A 17,100-nucleotide genomic window follows, 5' to 3' on the forward strand; every position below is an offset into this window, starting at 1 on the left:
GACCAATTTTAGTAAACAATGAATTAATCTGTATAATTTTTTTTATAGCATCTAGATTCATCCGAAAAAGTAAATGCCCCCTACCAGTGTTATAAATTAGACAAAATATATCTAAAGGTTTAAAATGCATGAATCACGTTTTTAATCTTCATTTCCTTTTATTCAAGGTTTATGCTATATACTAGAACGTGCTTTTATTTACAGTCGTAATTTTGTCAAGAGCTACTTGAATGAAAGTGGACAAATCATATGTGATACCATTTGAAATCCGAACTTTGTCTAACATAAAAAATTACTCTTTGCACCACCACACATTAAGAAAGTCTTTTTCATTTCAAGTTGTCGCCTTTTGAGTGTGCAATTCAAAAACTCGTACATCGTTATTTTACGTGATTTTCAGTGCGAGAGTTTCTTGCAACTTTAGTTTGTTTTTAATGTTTTAGAGGAACCATCAAGAGTGACGTTCATAGACTTTAATTTTATTTTTATCGATAGATAAGAAAAATAGATATTTTTAAAGGCTATGTCACAACGAACTTGAACCCGAGATCTTTGGCACTAGAAATTAACTCGGATTGGCAAATCTTATGAGTTCAGTTATTATTGGATGCCAACATGATATCGACCTAACACAATAAAGCTTAACTCAAATCCAACTTGAAATCCTAGGATTCTTATTGGGCCGACCTCAATAAGGCTTGACCCAAAGCCATTAACATGGCGTGTGTTCGTGTCAAATTTTTGTATTATATCACAAAATTTCTAGCCCTACCATAACGATACGATACATTCAAGTTGACACAACACGTAACAACTAGAACTTGATATTAAACAATTAAAACTTGATATTACAAGATAAAATATCAAGATAAAATCTGATACTATTACACAATTAAAACATAATATAACACAAATAAAACTTTATCATGATTTAAATCTAAAACGATATATGTAATTAAAATAATAATAGTGTTATTTTTTTATGGGTTATCGAGCCTAACCTGAATCAACCCAAAATCATCAGATTCTTATTTGGTCAAACCGATAAGGACCCAAATCTATTAATTAACTTTATGTGTTCGTGCCATGTCAAAATTGTCAGCCCATTGGAGCAACATACATCACACAATGTTCACAATATTTCAATTTTATGCTAGAGGGATCACATGGTGAGTGGGTTGTTGTTCGCACTTAGATAGCAAGTCATAGTCTTGTTGTCGATCGATCGTTCACCACGAGTGAAATTTTGGAGAAGTTCGAGTGCTTAATTGGGTGAAGTCTTTTTCTATAAGTTGTCTTGTACTTTAACTTAAAATAGTGATCGTTTTTTATGTGCACAACGTGGTAATATATAGCTACTACTCCTTACTCTATATCTTAAATTGACTAATATTTTGAATATGACCACTATTTTTTTTAAGAATATTAACTCTTTTTAAAATAAAAATATCTACAATTAACTAATAAGACAAAATGTATAGTATAGAAATCTCTAAATATATTTTTCGGAATGTGATTAGTTGATATAGTAGGTGGAAATTTGTTTGGACGATTAAATAGTATAGTTACTAAATCTCATGGCCCATTGTTTAAATTTTATGAAGAGTATGATTTGAAAATTGGTGCTCACAAAATATATTTCCAATTTCAAATTTGTTTCATTCAAATCGTGGGATTCTCCCCTTCGTGGATGTCAAATGAATTATGGTGAATAATTTGTCCGTTTTCTTAATTTACAACGATGATACGATAGTGTAATTACATTTTACATTGTTGACAAAAAAGAAACTTCCACATACCAAAATAAATACTAACATTAATCACAGATCTGGCCTCTCATGGTTTGGTTTACTTTATGTTATTTTTCCGATAGCATTAATCATAATGAGTACTATATTCGTGTACTATTACTTCATATAAGTGTCTTTATCACCGAAAGAAAACTGAGTTACCGGGCACCGGCAACCATTACGCGACTAATCTAGCGCATACAACACTTTACCGACACGTCACACGATCTTGGTAGTTCATCCGTAGCATGATGACGTGGCAATAAATATCATATCGTGTCTTGACTAATATGGGCCCCATTTCTCTCACCACGTCAGATATGCATCCCAGGCGAGCAAAACAATGAAAACACTTTATTCTTTTACTGTTGAGGTATATTTATATTTGACTCCTTGTTATTAGGTTTATGTCACGTAATATTCGAAAATATGCGATACAAAATATACACTATTTATTATAGCATTTAACATGAACCTCTGTACTATTAACTTATGTACTATTACTTCATATAATATTTTCGCATAGCATTAATATTTTTTTATGAATGTATGAAATTTTATATTTTGTTTTTTACTATATTTACCGAGATTATAATTATTTTTTATTCAAAATCTTTATTAATTAACTGATTTTTATTGACATTTGAACATATTACTAGTACAAAATAAATTTAGAAAAAAAGTCTATGCGCGTGTTCAGCGGAGGATCTAGGGGGTGGGAGGTCTGTGCGACTAATTTTCCCTTATCCGGACGTGAAATTGCCATGCCTGTCCTATCCGTTTGCCTAAAAAAAAAAGACACATCCGTCTTAAACCAAATTAGTAATATAAATTCCGCTTATTCTATTTTTGAATCTTGGATCCACAACTGCTCGTATTTCGTTCTTAATTGTTTAAACTACTAGAAAACAGTTGGCAGGAATCAATGTTAAACTAGGACCAAATCATTAAAAAACACATATTCTAAAATTTTGCTCCAGATAATGAAAGGGAATCATTTTAGTAATAATAGCCAATAAAATCGAATAAATGTACATCCTATTTTTCCATGATGTTTTGAGTCTTGAGATCCTATCTTCTAAGATGGTGTTAGGATACCAAGATATAATTTAGGATTGAACTGTGAGATTATTTTAGTCATAGCAGGGGGTTAGATATTACTAATTATCTCATGATTATCCATATAGGATTAAGTTATGAGATTGAATTTCATGAACCAAACACACTAGAAATTTAATCTCGGATACAATCTTGCAAACTGAACACCTCCAAGCAATATGATTGTGTACGGTCATAACATTTTCACCTGTTACACAATAACTATCTTATAAATAAAAGTCAATTTGAGATTTTAAAATATCTCAATTATATAAAATATTTGATCTTAATTAATTATCACATAATATGAGAGTTGGATAAATATATAATCTTTTTGAATAAGAATTATAAATTAAAATTAATTTTCATAGGATGATTATCTTTATTTAAAATAACATTAAAGTACAAGATATAATTAGAAAAAAAAATATAAGGGCATAGAAATATTAAGAATTGATAAGTGGAGCCACGACGTCGTTTGATTGCTAAGTTTCCAGTTATTATTTAATTACTTTTATGCCCTTTTCCCAGGAAAAGTGGAGTATTTGTAGTTGCAGGCTGGCATTACAGAAATCAAATTACAGAAAGAAAGGGGAAGAGGGAGAGAGACAGGGGTTTATACAAGTTTGGTCGTCTGTAGCTGCACTCTCTCTAACCTCCTCAGAGGAAAGATTGTGGCTGATGTTATCATTCTCCGACTCCCTATACATACACAGACACAAATAATCTTGTACACTACATACTATTTACAGAGCAAGATTTATTTAGAAGATCAAACGCCAACAAAATTCGATAATGGATGCTTTGTGGTTCAAGGCGGGGATCCACGCCATGGCGGCGCCTCCGATCGCAGCGGCTGATCTCCGCCTTAGCGATAGGCCGTCGATCTCCGCGGTGCAGCCGAAGAATTCGCCCTGGGGTTTCACTTTCCGGCACCCCCTCAGATCTCTATGGCCCGGCGGAAAAAACCGGCGCGAACCGGCAATCGCGGTCGACGACGCCGTTTTGGTGGACGAGAGGGATGGCGTCGGAGAAATCGAAGAGGAGGGGCGGAATGGGAATGGGGATAGGAATTGGGTTTTTAAGATTTTGCATGTGAGATCTCTGTGGAAAGAGGAGGAAAAACACGGTGATCTGGTGGAGGAGTTGGGGGTGAAATTGGAAGAAGATGGCAAAAATTGCGGTGGAGAGAATGAAGGCTGCGATGTTTGCTGCTACGACGGTGATGATGACGAAGAAAAGAAGGAATTTGATAGAGAATCGTTCTCGAAATTGCTGCGAAAGGTGCCTCTTGCTGAAGCTAGATTTTATTCGCAGATGTCTTATTTGGGGAATTTGGCTTATTCAATATCCCAAATTAAGGTATATTTGTTGCTTATTTCTTATGAATCTATCAATGTAGGAATGCTGATTGAATTGTATGATGACTATTTCATGAAGCAGCAGTTTTGGGGATTTTGGGCTAATTTTGATCTTCTTTATTGAGTTAGTCTTGATTCTTGAGGCTTTCTCCAGTAGAATTTAGGGTTGCAGAGTTTGATAGCTTTGTGATTCAACTGTTTATTTCCTGGCTACTGTTGTTAAATTGTGCGAATTTCTAAAACTTATGACAAATCATACATTGAATCCTAGCTTTGTTTGTTGTTCGAGTTGTTGATTCATAGTTGAGTTCCATCGTGCTGATTGGTTTCTGTGGAATGGTGTTGCAGCCAGGACATCTGCTGAGACACCACGGACTACGGCTTGTGACTTCATCGTTGGAGAAAAAGGAACAAGCGATGAGAATCGAGAAAGAGAAGATGTCAGCTGAAGAGAGGCAAAGAGAACTAAAGACCGCAGCTGAAGCTCAGGATGACGAATCTGATGGAACAGAGAGTGGAGATGTTGGTGAGGCGAAGGTTGATGGAATAAGACTGTATGCTGCCTATCAAATTGCAGCCACTGCGGCTTCCTATCTGCACTCACACACCAGAAGCATTCTCCGGTTGAAATCATCCAAATCGACAGTGAGTAACGAGGACTTGGCTGAGGAAACCATCAATGAGGATGTGGCCTCATTGATGGCAACCACAGACTCAGTCACAGCAGTTGTTGCTGCAAAGGAGGAAGTAAAGCAGGCCGTTGCAGATGATCTCAACTCCACGAAATCCTCACCTTGTGAGTGGTTTGTTTGTGATGATGATCAAAATGCCACGAGATTCTTTATCATACAGGTAGGGGTGTGATGCTCTCCTTGGTTTATCCACGTTGCGACTAGCTTGTTATATGTTAATGTTGCTTACTCAAACTTTCCAAATCTGTCATTTTCAGGGGTCGGAGTCGCTGGCTTCATGGAAAGCTAATCTATTGTTTGAGCCCATTCAGTTTGAGGTAATTATACATAAACTAACCATATCACAAAATTTCTTTTATAATTTCTAGTTGTTGGCCTTCAAATGTATATGATGATTTCTGAGAAGTTGCTTTATAGTAAGCCCTTAGTTATAATCACTGTTCATCGATGTGTGTTTCGTGACATTGAAAATCTGATGCATTGTGTCTTTATAGGGTCTGGACGTACTCGTGCACAGAGGTATCTACGAGGCAGCAAAAGGGATTTATGAGCAAATGCTGCCTGAAATCCGCGAGCATCTCAAATCTCACGGTGAACATGCCAGATTCCATTTCTCAGGTCACTCACTTGGTGGAAGTCTGTCGTTGCTAGTAAATCTCATGTTGCTGATAAGGGGCGAAGCGCCTCGTTCTTCTTTACTTCCTGTGATAACTTTTGGGTCACCGTCTATCATGTGTGGCGGGGATCGCCTGCTGAGCGATCTGGGGTTGCCTCGCCATCATGTCAAATCGATCACGATGCACCGGGACATCGTTCCACGAGCTTTCTCATGCAACTACCCCAACCATGTTGCTGAATTTCTCAAGGCTGTGAATAAGAACTTCCGCAATCTTTCATGCCTCAACAAACAGGTATATATATACATACACGAACAACTGTTTAAGAGCATTTTAATCGATACACGAATAATGTTGATCCATTTAGATGCATGAAACTAACTGTCTACACATTTTTCCATCAACAGAAGGTGTTATACACTCCAATGGGGGATTTCTTGATTCTCCAACCAGACGACAAATTCTCACCCAGCCACGACCTCCTCCCCTCGGGCAGCGGCCTCTATCTGCTGACATGTCGGGAAGCAGACGATGATGACGAAGCAGAGAAGCAGACCCAAGCTGCACAGGACGTATTCATGAACTCACCTCACCCTCTCGAGATCCTGAGCGACCGTGCTGCATACGGCTCCGGTGGCTCCATCCAACGAGACCACGACATGAACTCTTACTATAAATCCGTCAGGAACGTCATCCAGCTCGAGCTGAAACGCATCAGGAAGGCGAGGAGAGAGCGCCGCAGGAAAGCCTGGTGGCCGCTCGTAGCACCGGGAGGGATAAATGCCGGCATCATAGTTACTAGGCCGAGCAGCATGGTCAGGCAGGGGCAGTTGAACTTTTCCGGCGTCTTTCATACGGGGCGGGAGTCGTTGAAACGGTTTAGTCGGTTAGTTGCTTCTCAACACATGCATCTGCTGGTGGTGTTCTTGTTTCCTGCTAGATTATTGATATTGGGAGCCTTTAGTTTGGTCAATTTGAATTGATCAAAAACACCTTTTGCAAACTTTTGGTGATAATTTTTCACAAGGGTTTGCAATAATAATAGAAGTAGATGATTCTTTATTCATTTTACCAATGGAGGGGCAATAATTTGGTTTGCAGTGTGGAAATTGCAGACGTGATGGAAATTTACACGGCTATTGGTCTTATATATATGAATATCTATTTATTTATATATGTGTACTTTGATTTGGATGACTTTGTTGTGTTAATTTGCATTAGCATTTATGACAGTGTATTGTCTCGAATGTTGAATGAAGTAAGATATCACATGCAATTGGTAAAATATGGGAGAGAAAGAAAGACATTATGAGATTGTCACATAGAGCATTGTCACGACCAATTTGCTAAGAATAAAAAAAACAAAAAAACATTAATATTGAACAACATGCCTTTTTAAATGAAATTGAGTTAAGTATATGGGAAAAGGAGAATTGAAGTACAAGATAGAAAGAATGAAAAAGTGGTTAAAGTGATGGTTAATGACGATTTTGTAATTTAGTACTCCCTCTGTTTCATAGTAACGGAGGCAAAACTTTTCGGTACGGAGATTAAGAAAAATTGTGTTAGGTGAGTTATAAAGAGAGAATAAAGTGGAAAACGGAAAAGGTAGAGAGATGAAGAGAGAAAAAAATAAGAGAGAGTAAAGTAGGTGTGGAAAAATATGTTGACTTTTACTAAGAAGGGAAATGACTCTATTACTATGGAACGAACGGAAATGGAAAAACGTCCATATTACTATGGAACGGAGGAAGTAAATACCACTCCAGTACTTTTATTTTGAGTTTTACCAATATTTATTGATTGAAATATTGCGAACGATAAAAAGGTTCGTCAAAACATCGATATCAATGTTTACAGGCAAAATACACGTTTAAGGTTTCACTGACAATAAATAGGCCAAAATAAAATAACGTTGGAATAACAGCATAATGTCAGCTACTTGCAACAGAAACTTACAAAAAAATTGTTGTCTACCTAAATACTCCCTCCGTCCCAGATCAAGAGTCACTTTTTGCCATAAAAGTCCGTCCCAATTTAAGAATCATTTTTAGAATTTTCCATATTTGGTCATACAATTTTATCCCATTTTTTTATCAAAATTACATAAAAATGACATTATCTACATTAAAATAAATCAAAACAAAAATCAAAAGTCAAAAGGGACCCACCTTCAACTAACTCCACCATCTCACTTCATTTATTACACACTCCACCATCTCATTTCATTTATTACATACTTCAACTTTTTCTTAAAATTCGAGCCATAACAATAAGTGACTCCAAATGTGGAACGGAGGGAGTAACTTTCAACCTCACAGTCAAATTTAAATGGCAATAGAATGTTGCTGCAATTTCCAAACTTGACGCGAGAAATGTGTATATTAAACGGACTATATAAATACTTCCAAGAAAAGAAATTCTTACCTAACTATAGGAAAATTTCAGTCATTTTATTTTGGCAAATGAAAAGCATTACTAATAAATGCTTCTACAAGGCCCGTCGTGATATTAAAGACATGGAGTGAACGTCATAGACACCTCAAATTCACTATGCACCAAGGAACTTAAAAATTTAAGGAACATAGTTGTAAGGTTGGTTGCTAAGGTCATCCACAACTAGGGACGTCAATGTAGCCCCCAACTCGTGGGCCGGCCCGAATAGCCAGCCAATTTTACAGGGTTAGGGTTGAAATTTTCCAGCCTGATAAAATTACAGCCCGACTAACCCGCAACCGTTAGGGGCCAGACCCGAAACCCCGATGGGCTGGCCCGAAAACCCGATAAAATTTCTATTGTTCTATTTGTTTGACTCTAATTCGACACTTCATTGGTTATTTTATGATATAGATTACTAAAAAAATAACTTTCAATTTTATATATTAAATTTTTATTAACATAATAATAGATATATAAATTAGAAACTTCAAATTCACTAAAATATATATTTAAATTTCTAAAACATGCTTTAAAATTTCTTGATGTTTATGTTTTATTTTGCATAAATCTCAAATATTATTTGAGTATATGATCGTGTTTATGTTTTAGTTTAAGCATATATCTCAAATATATCATAATTAAATATTTTGCATTTTATAAATATAACTAATTTTCACCACTATTTATTGGATTGGTCGCATGTTAATTTTATCGGTAGCAACCCGATTAGCCCGTTGGGCTAGCCCGGAACCTGAGCTTTTAGGGTTAGGGTTGAACTTTTATAACCCGAAAAAAATCACAACCCGATTAGCCCGCACCCAATTGACCCGCAACCCGAATAGGGTTGACCCGAAACCCGGTGGGCTGACCCGATTGACATCCGCCCACAACCCATTCTTTAAAATCAATTTATTCAGTACACTATTTATAGCTCATAAGCTGCCCACTTTTTTACTCAAGAAATATCACCCACAATCCACCATTCTTTCACTTAAAACATGTTTTGATCATCCTCATTTATTGATTCATCACAAAAATCTCAACTTCCAATATCAACCATAAAGCAACATACTGATATCAGTTATGCACTTGCAATATTACCCAATTCCGAATCCATCATCAGCAAAAACACACAATCTAATTTATCATTCTTGTTTATCATTCTTCCCTACCAAACTGCTCCTAATAGATTTAAACATATTGCTTCACATATTCAACACTCACAAGTCACACCAACTGCTATTTGGGGCTTATGTGTAATCTGATTTTTTATGGACCAAAGGTATACAAAAGTATGCCAAGAAAGAGCAGTGCCAACTTCCCAAACTGTAAAATGTAAACATATTATTTTCAAAGTTCAGTCCTGAAAATGAGGTATAATGTTTGATGTTACATGTAAATACAGCCAAGCATTTTTTCCCCTAATGAAATGGATATGCAGCATATTTACAGATTGAGTTTACCAGCTAAATACCACGAGTGGAGGGCAAGACTACCAAATGCGAAGATATTAGCAAGAGAAGATAATCCATGGATCATACCAAATTTCTTGTTCATGGCAGCAAGCTTCGGATTTTTCTTTGCAACTTCTTGGTTCTTCGTCCAACCAACTTCTTCCCCAATATTTACTTCTCTCTCAATTTTGTGCCTTTGTTTCATTATCTGCTTGCACCACAAATGAAATCAGATTCAACATGCTTGTAGCTACACTGACCAGAAGATGCACGATATAATGATGCCTAGTGCTTTCCTATCATATAGTTCACATCAATAAAATAAAACTATAGCTAAATGAATCACAAATTTCAACTTTCTTCACATGAAGCAGCAGAGCAACAGCCAACAGCACCGAAGGGGAATTAAAATATTTTAAAAAAAACCCATTCCCTCCAACAATGCCTTCTCCTTGTGGTTACAAATATGCAACTAGAATCCTAGATACAGTAAACACATCTGAGGTCACGACTCTAATCATATTCACTATCAAAGAACAACAGAAACCTGAGACATGAACAAAATCAGAAAGCAAAAATGTCAATCAAGTCCAGCAATTGCAATTCTTGCACTAATCATATACTCCCCCGTGGCTAGATGCAACTAGAATCCTAGATATAATAAACATGTTTAAGGTCATGAGTCCAATCATATACTACATCACTATCAAAAGAAACATTGGAAACTTGAGACATAAACAAAATCACAAATAAAAAAGGTCAATCAAGTCCAGCAAAGCAATTCTTGCACTAACTGCAAACAGTCCTAGAAGCTAATTGTTTGTACCTCAATGGTCATGGGCGTAAAAATAACGAGATTGCTCAGGTTGAAAGCGAAGGCAGCAAGCAGGAATCCGAGCTGGTATTTCTCAGTCGACCCCGACGTCTTCCATGGGTGCAAGTATCCAAAAGACCCTACTGCCACTGCACAGCACACTCCCACCATGGAAAAGTATGCTGGAAACATCTTACTCTGTAAGTTGCCAAACTGATGCCTAGGCAGATTCCTTACAAAAAAGATAAAACCAAAATTGAGTTTTATAGGAATAATTCACAAGCATTAGTCAATAGTATAACTCATTTCTATGTTAATAAATAATACTAACATATAATTCCACTCACCAATTTCACCACTGACAATCAACCATTAAAACTAATTGGATTCTCTTACCAAATAGAGAGATGCATAATTAACATAACACCAAAAGCTATATGCATTATCCTTAGCATAATTGATAATCCAACATAACAACATGTGCAAGACTATATTCGCAAATGTGTGGCGTATATATACTACACACACTCACACAGTGTATCCTCCCCAGGAGATTAAAATTACTTTCAATTACTACACCGTTTCAATGAACAATTATAAACAAGGCGTAGCAGTTAAAAATTTCTAAAACAAGACCGCATACGTTCTGAAATTAGCTACCAAAACGAATTCATATTGCAAAATATAGCATCATCAGCAACGAAGAAGCGGAGATTTGACTCTTTGGATAGAGAAAAAGCAAAATAAAGAAAAGCAGAGTAGTTACTTGAACATGATGATGCCGCCGATGAAGGTAACCCAGAGAGCGGCGCCCCATGCGGTGGAGAAGCAGAGCAGGTGCGCCAATTTCAGCGAGGAGTGGAGCAATTGCGAGTGCTGGCCGTCCGATTTAGATCCGAAGGTTTCTGGCGAGAAAACTACGCCGATCGCCAAAAACGCCACCGCCGTGAGAAATCTAGTCAGCCACGCCATCTTTAACCGGTTGACTGAATCAGAATTCAGGTAAAAGTGAAGTGTAATCTGCAGCTGCTCACTACCGATTGGAAATTATTCACCTTCCTCTCTATAAAAACCTCACCATTAAGTCGGTCCCGATCCCCCGATGCATTCTCTAATCCATTTCCTACTCCATCCCTCACAAACATATTACTCCCTCCGTCCCTCATTAGGAGTCACACTTTGATCGGGCACGGGTTTTAAGAAATGTAAAGAAAAGTTGGTTGAAAAAGTTAGTGGAATGTGAGACCCATTTTTTTATATTGGTTTTATAATAAAATGTGAGTGAATTGAGTTAGTGGAATGTGGGACCTACTTACTATTTATGGTAAAAATGAAGTGTGACTCTTAATTGGGGACGGACCGAAATGGAAAAGTATGACTCTTAATCGGGGACGGAGGGAGTATATTATAGTGGGGGGTCCCACTCTCATGTATGTGAGAGGTGAAGTAAGAAATGAATTAGGGAATGCATTAAGTCCGGATTGTTGAATAAGAAATCGGCTTTAATTGACTGGATTGCCCTTTCGAGTTACTCCATTTTCCTGTTCATGGTTTAGAATCTACACCGTTTGTCGAGGGCTAAATCGACACATTTAATTAATAGGACCGCTCTTCGTCCTTTTGTTAGGCCGTTTGCAATGGTTGGCCGTTGGAGAGGCCCTCCCGATCGGCCCCATTGCCTACCATTGCAGGTAAGGGCATCCACAATGGGGCGGACTATAGCCCGTCCTAGCCCCGCCCTATTCACTGCCACATGGGGCGGACTATAGCCCGCTCTAAGCCCCGCCGTAAGCATTTTATTTATTTTTTGAATATTCAAACACTACAAAAATTAGAGAAAACAATTTCATTCCATTAAAAGTTCAAAATTTTACACTACGAAATAAAAAAATTACAAATCCTCAATGGCCGAAATGCTTCCAAATTTCTTCAATCATGTCGTTCATGAGCGCCGCATGGTCTTGTTGGCTGCGCATTGAGGTCTGTCTCTCTAGAACTTCACCGAAGCCCATCGGATTTCGAGCGACAGGCGGGGTCGCCGTGCTGGAGCTAGATCCGGCTTCATCATCAACCCAATCGGTGACATGTCCAACTTCTTGTTTGACTATCATGTTATGCATGATGGTGCACGCATACATGACATCGGCGATGACTTCCTTGAATCAGAAACGCGTCGGACCTTTCACTATTGCCCACTGCGATTGAGGCACACCAAAAGCCTGCTCCACATCCTTTCGCGCAGACTCCTGGTTTGCCGCAAACAAGATTCTCCGGTCATCTATTGGACAGCTGATCGTCTTCACAAAAACAGGCCACCTTGGGTATATGCCATCGGCCAAGTAGTACCCCATATGATATCTGAGGCCGTTGGCAGTGAACTCGATGGCCGGGCCGCGACCCCTGCATTGATCGGCGAAGAGGGTGGACGAGTTGAGGATGTTTATGTCGTTGTTCGACCAGACTACACCGAAATATGCATACCAGATCCAGAGGCGGTGGTCAGCGACGGCTTCGAGGATCATTGTTGGGTGGCTGGCCTTGTAGCCACTAATAAATTGGCCTCTCCACGCCGTCGGGCAATTCTTTCACTGCCAGTGCATACACTCGATGCTTCCTAACATTCCAAGGAAGCCGTGCACCGTCTCGTGCATCCTTATCAGGCTCTGGCAATCATCAGCAGTCGGGCGTCGCAAATATGTTTCGCCAAAAGCCTCCACAACTCCCCTACAAAAATTATTCAGACAATCACGGCTAGTTGTCTCCCCGACGTAAAGGTACTCGTCCAACATATCCGCTGTGGTGCCGTAGGCCAACTGTCAGATCGCAACCGTGCATTTCTGCAGCGGTGTAAGTCCGGGTCTACCGATGCCGTCTTCCCGATACTGGAAGTATTCATCACGTCCTTCCAACGTCCGGACAATGCGGAGAAAGAAATCTCGCCGCATTCTAAAATGGCGGTGAAAACCCATCCGGCCCCACCGTGGTTGCTTGGCAAAATAGTCTGCGACCAGACGTTGGTGAGCTACGTCGTGCTCGTGGGGGACATACGTCCAAGGGACCCGCGCCGCCGCCACCTGCTCCGCCGCTGCACGCTCGCACTCCATTTGTGCCAAGCATTCTGTCGCGGCGTCCTTAACGCAATCGAACAAGGCTCGAGTCAAGGCCCGTCTACTGCCATCCGATGTACTCCAATCGTCGCTTTCGGGATTCATTTTTGTAGTGAGAAAACTGGAAAGTGAGGGATGAGAGAGAGAAATTAGGAGATGTGAAATTGGAAGATGGGAAATGGTAGAGAATTAGGGTGTTTAAATAGAAAATATTTTTTTGAAAAAAACGAAAAAAAAACGAAAACTCGTGTTATCGTCTGTCGCATCGTCCGCGTCGCCCACAGTGGAGGACAATGCGACGACGATGGAGCATCGTCCGCTTCTCCATCGTCCGCGATGCCACTGTGGCGGACGATGCATCGTCCGCCCCATTGTGGATGGCCTAAAGGGCCGATCAACCGTCCCCTCCCAAAGGCTAATATGTCGGCCAAGCCGATGGAATATGCCGATGATCGAATATCCATTGTGGGGATGGGCCGATCATCGGCATATACCTTTCTTTTTAATTCTATTTTTTCTACTATAAGTACCACATCTCATTCTTTACATTTTCCATACCAACATCTTATCTTCTCTCATTTTATTTCAGTACTCTTTCTCACTCTAGTAGAATATCAATGTCTTCCGGTAGCGATTCCGACGACGAAGTAATAAACCGAGTGGTAGAGGTATATGAGCACTGATGCTTTATTTTAGTTTTATGTAAAATTGCATCTCGTTGTATTCTTTTTTCCATTGTCATAATACAACGAAGATTTGCGTATTAATATTTTAGCTTTTAAATTTATTTACCCCCAAAGAAAAAGTAGGGTCAAGTCCACATGTCTTATTTTTAGTGGTTGAACATTAAAATGTTTTATTCAATAATTATTATTCTTTCAAATAAATCATGTGAATTATTCTTCCAAAAAAATCATGTGAACCAATCTTCCAAAAAATGACGTGAACTACTTCATTTTTTTTATTTATTACTCCCTCCGTCCACAAAAAATAGAGCAATTTGTGTATGACACGGATTTTAATGTAGAATTGGTAAAGTAAGAGAGAAGGAAAAAAAGTAAGTGAGAAGTAGTGTTAGTGGAATGATGTGTAGGGTTATTATTTGTTGAAAACTTTCCATAAATGAATGTGCTCTATTTTTTGTGGACGGCAAAAAATGGTAATTGTGCTCTATTTTTTGTGGACGGAGGGAGTATTTTATTTATTTATTTAATACCAGTACTATATTGTGCTTCATTTTTCTATATATATCCCACTTAATATGTAGAACTCATCAGAAAAAAATAGTTGAATGTGTAATGTTTATCCTTTTCTTAGTATCTCTCTGATTTTTCACTTTAGTTTGTAGTTTGGTTTATTTATTTTCTATTATTGTAACCTTATTTCTTTTATTTTTTAATTTTTTATTATGTTGTACTTCAATTATCTAAGAATGTGTAATAATTTTTATTATAAATTTGAATACAAAATAATTTATATAATTTTTATATCAGTCTTTTAATATATTTGAATAAAAATTATAAAATTTACATTAATTAAAAGTATATAGAAAAAAATATGTATTGGGGTTGAGTTGGGGTAATTGATGGAAGTAAAAGTTTTAATAAGTTGGGGTGGGAGTCACTTATGAGGATAGGCTTAGGTCAAATGTTGATGTGGAATGGGAGGGCCTCTGGGAAGGCCCTTTGATAAGTCGTATTCTAAGCCTTGGTTACTGGTCAGTATGTAGTGAAATGCATGTATTATCTGCAAAACAGTTGTTCAAGTGTGTAGAATTAAAGGATCCAAGTCAGTAGGAGACGATTCAGGTGACGCAAGTGAAAAGGGCGCTAGAAGGGAGCAATACTGACCAGGATGCATGCCAGAGAAAAAGCTCGAGATGGAGAAGAAGGATAGTCTGGGGATGATCATTACCAAGGGCGGAAAAGTCAAAACGTGAAGGAAGTCTACCCTAAAAGCAAGGGTAAGCCTCCCTATAAAAGAAGCCACTTGGAGAGAGAGAAAGAGGTTCGAAAAAAGTCCAGCCACCACACTTAGTTAGAATTCTCTCTAGAAGATCAGTTCCTTCAGCATTGTCCAATATGTCGTTCCTCGCCACAGCCATGGTCACTTGACGTCTAGAAGTCTGCCGGAGAAGTCATCGATCCACCGTTCCAGCCAGTTATCGTAGTAGTATAGTAGTATCATCGCCCGAAGTGGCCAAACAATCGTTACTTTGCTTTCTAGTTTAATTCTTACTTGTTTTCGTCGTTGGTTTTGTTGTAAACACTAATCGTTGTTGCCTTTTGAAATACTTTGTGAAGTTCCAAAGCTTAAATTATGAAGTTTCTATTTCGTATGTCGCTTTGGTTCGAGTTTGCTTCATTCTGCCTAGGAAAATTAGATCTAGTTGTTGCTTTTAATTTCCAAGTGTTTTCTTATCTGGAGTTGTCGATTTGAAGTTGCAGTTATGTTTAGTCAAATTTCCGTGCATGAGTTTCTTTTCTGCGCCGTGATTACCACCTTGCATGTCAGTCAGTAGAAGTAAAATTGCAGTTTCATCGTTTGTTCTAAGTTGAGCACTTTAATCAATGGATCTTGAGTTTGAGGTTATGAATCTGAATTCAGTTATGGTGTTTGTGTTCATATGATTTTTGTCAATACTTGGTGAAGAAGAAAACGTCAAAATCAACTTTAGTTTGGACCACTTTTACTTTTAAGTTACTTTTGCTTTTGTTCCCTACTTTTCAGTTGTACTATCCAGACCTGTCAGAGAGCCCCCAGCCACCAGATATACCTTGTTGTCTAATTTTCCTCTTTTAGTAACTGTCTACTTTCCATATGCCTCTGAGACACCTTGTCCCCCATTTTCACGAACACCACCACATGCCTGTTATTTTCACGCCTACTAGTACTAGTCAGTAGAGTACCACCTTTATTTCTTGCCTAGGTAAAATCTCAACCCAAGCGTGGTAGCTACCCAAAAACACCCAGGAAAGTCACCGCAGTTATCAAAACGTGTCCATCCTCGTGGGATTCGACCCTTACCTCTATTATACTAATCAGTAGAAGTGGGTTGAGGAAACTTGTTTGAAGCCAGGTCCCGGTTGTCGTACCAACGACTCAGCTAGGTCAGGAATCTCTTCCTGATCAGTTGAATACACACCAATTTACATACGAAAACCCGAGGAATGTACCTGAACAGAACCTTCACCCTTCCATTGTGAATGCTCTTACTCCTTATCCCATAAAAATATGGGTATATGATACTGCACAAGAATTGAGACAAAATTGAAAAAGTAGGAGAGACTAATGAAAAAGTAGTGTTAGTGGATGTGATATCATTATTAGTGTTTTAATGATTGTATTAACACTAATTCCTATAAAGACGATTATCTTTGTCTTCGGTTATGATTATATTATTGATTGTTTCTGTATTTGATTCAATGTATAATAACATTTACATATTGCATAACCAATCTATATCTATATAAATATAAAGGTGCAGTTTTTTAGACTGCCACGTGGCACTGTTTTGGCAGGAAAATGAAGTTGTTTTCTTTTCTTTCTTTTCTTTATAATTTTTGTAGCCTTTTATGTTGCACATTGTAGATGCTATACATTTTAGCTGATTTTGGTCATGCTTCGAAAATTGTGGTGTGCATGATGTAGCCTACTTGTTTTAGGATGGATAGGTTTTATAAAACAATATTACTCCTATTCTATTTTAATACATAAATCTATTCTAT

The 17,100-nt window shown here is 38.1% G+C and overlaps 4 protein-coding genes across 5 annotated transcripts; 1 reads left to right on the top strand and 3 right to left on the bottom strand.

The window, feature by feature from the left end:
- The first annotated feature begins 3,475 nt into the window (after nucleotides 1-3,475).
- LOC125222195 (phospholipase A1 PLIP2, chloroplastic-like) lies at nucleotides 3,476-6,755 on the top strand. 2 transcript variants are annotated; one of them, XM_048124688.1, is made up of 5 exons: nucleotides 3,476-4,250; nucleotides 4,598-5,101; nucleotides 5,199-5,258; nucleotides 5,436-5,852; nucleotides 5,966-6,755. In XM_048124688.1, exons 1-5 carry the CDS (start codon nucleotides 3,684-3,686, stop codon nucleotides 6,539-6,541), a joined length of 2,124 nt encoding a protein of 707 aa, XP_047980645.1. In that variant the 5' UTR covers nucleotides 3,476-3,683; the 3' UTR covers nucleotides 6,542-6,755. The 2 variants fall into 2 exon arrangements, with proteins under 2 accessions (XP_047980645.1, XP_047980647.1); XM_048124690.1 differs by having other exon boundaries at nucleotides 3,476-4,172.
- A 2,566-nt stretch (nucleotides 6,756-9,321) lies between these two features.
- LOC125222196 (transmembrane protein 205-like) lies at nucleotides 9,322-11,352 on the bottom strand. The gene is made up of 3 exons (XM_048124691.1): nucleotides 11,032-11,352; nucleotides 10,278-10,497; nucleotides 9,322-9,659 (listed from the first exon to the last, which is right to left on the bottom strand). Exons 1-3 carry the CDS (start codon nucleotides 11,235-11,237, stop codon nucleotides 9,444-9,446), a joined length of 642 nt encoding a protein of 213 aa, XP_047980648.1. The 5' UTR covers nucleotides 11,238-11,352; the 3' UTR covers nucleotides 9,322-9,443.
- An 814-nt stretch (nucleotides 11,353-12,166) lies between these two features.
- Nucleotides 12,167-12,787, bottom strand: LOC125221318. The gene is made up of 2 exons (XM_048123439.1): nucleotides 12,445-12,787; nucleotides 12,167-12,369 (listed from the first exon to the last, which is right to left on the bottom strand). Exons 1-2 carry the CDS (start codon nucleotides 12,785-12,787, stop codon nucleotides 12,167-12,169), a joined length of 546 nt encoding a protein of 181 aa, XP_047979396.1.
- A 63-nt stretch (nucleotides 12,788-12,850) lies between these two features.
- Nucleotides 12,851-13,477, bottom strand: LOC125221319. Its single transcript, XM_048123440.1, has 2 exons — nucleotides 13,129-13,477; nucleotides 12,851-13,059 (listed from the first exon to the last, which is right to left on the bottom strand). Exons 1-2 carry the CDS (start codon nucleotides 13,475-13,477, stop codon nucleotides 12,851-12,853), a joined length of 558 nt encoding a protein of 185 aa, XP_047979397.1.
- Between the last annotated feature and the right edge of the window lie 3,623 nt (nucleotides 13,478-17,100).

The sequence above is a fragment of the Salvia hispanica genome, chromosome 4, assembly GCF_023119035.1.
Source record: "Salvia hispanica cultivar TCC Black 2014 chromosome 4, UniMelb_Shisp_WGS_1.0, whole genome shotgun sequence".
NCBI lineage: Eukaryota > Viridiplantae > Streptophyta > Magnoliopsida > Lamiales > Lamiaceae > Salvia > Salvia hispanica.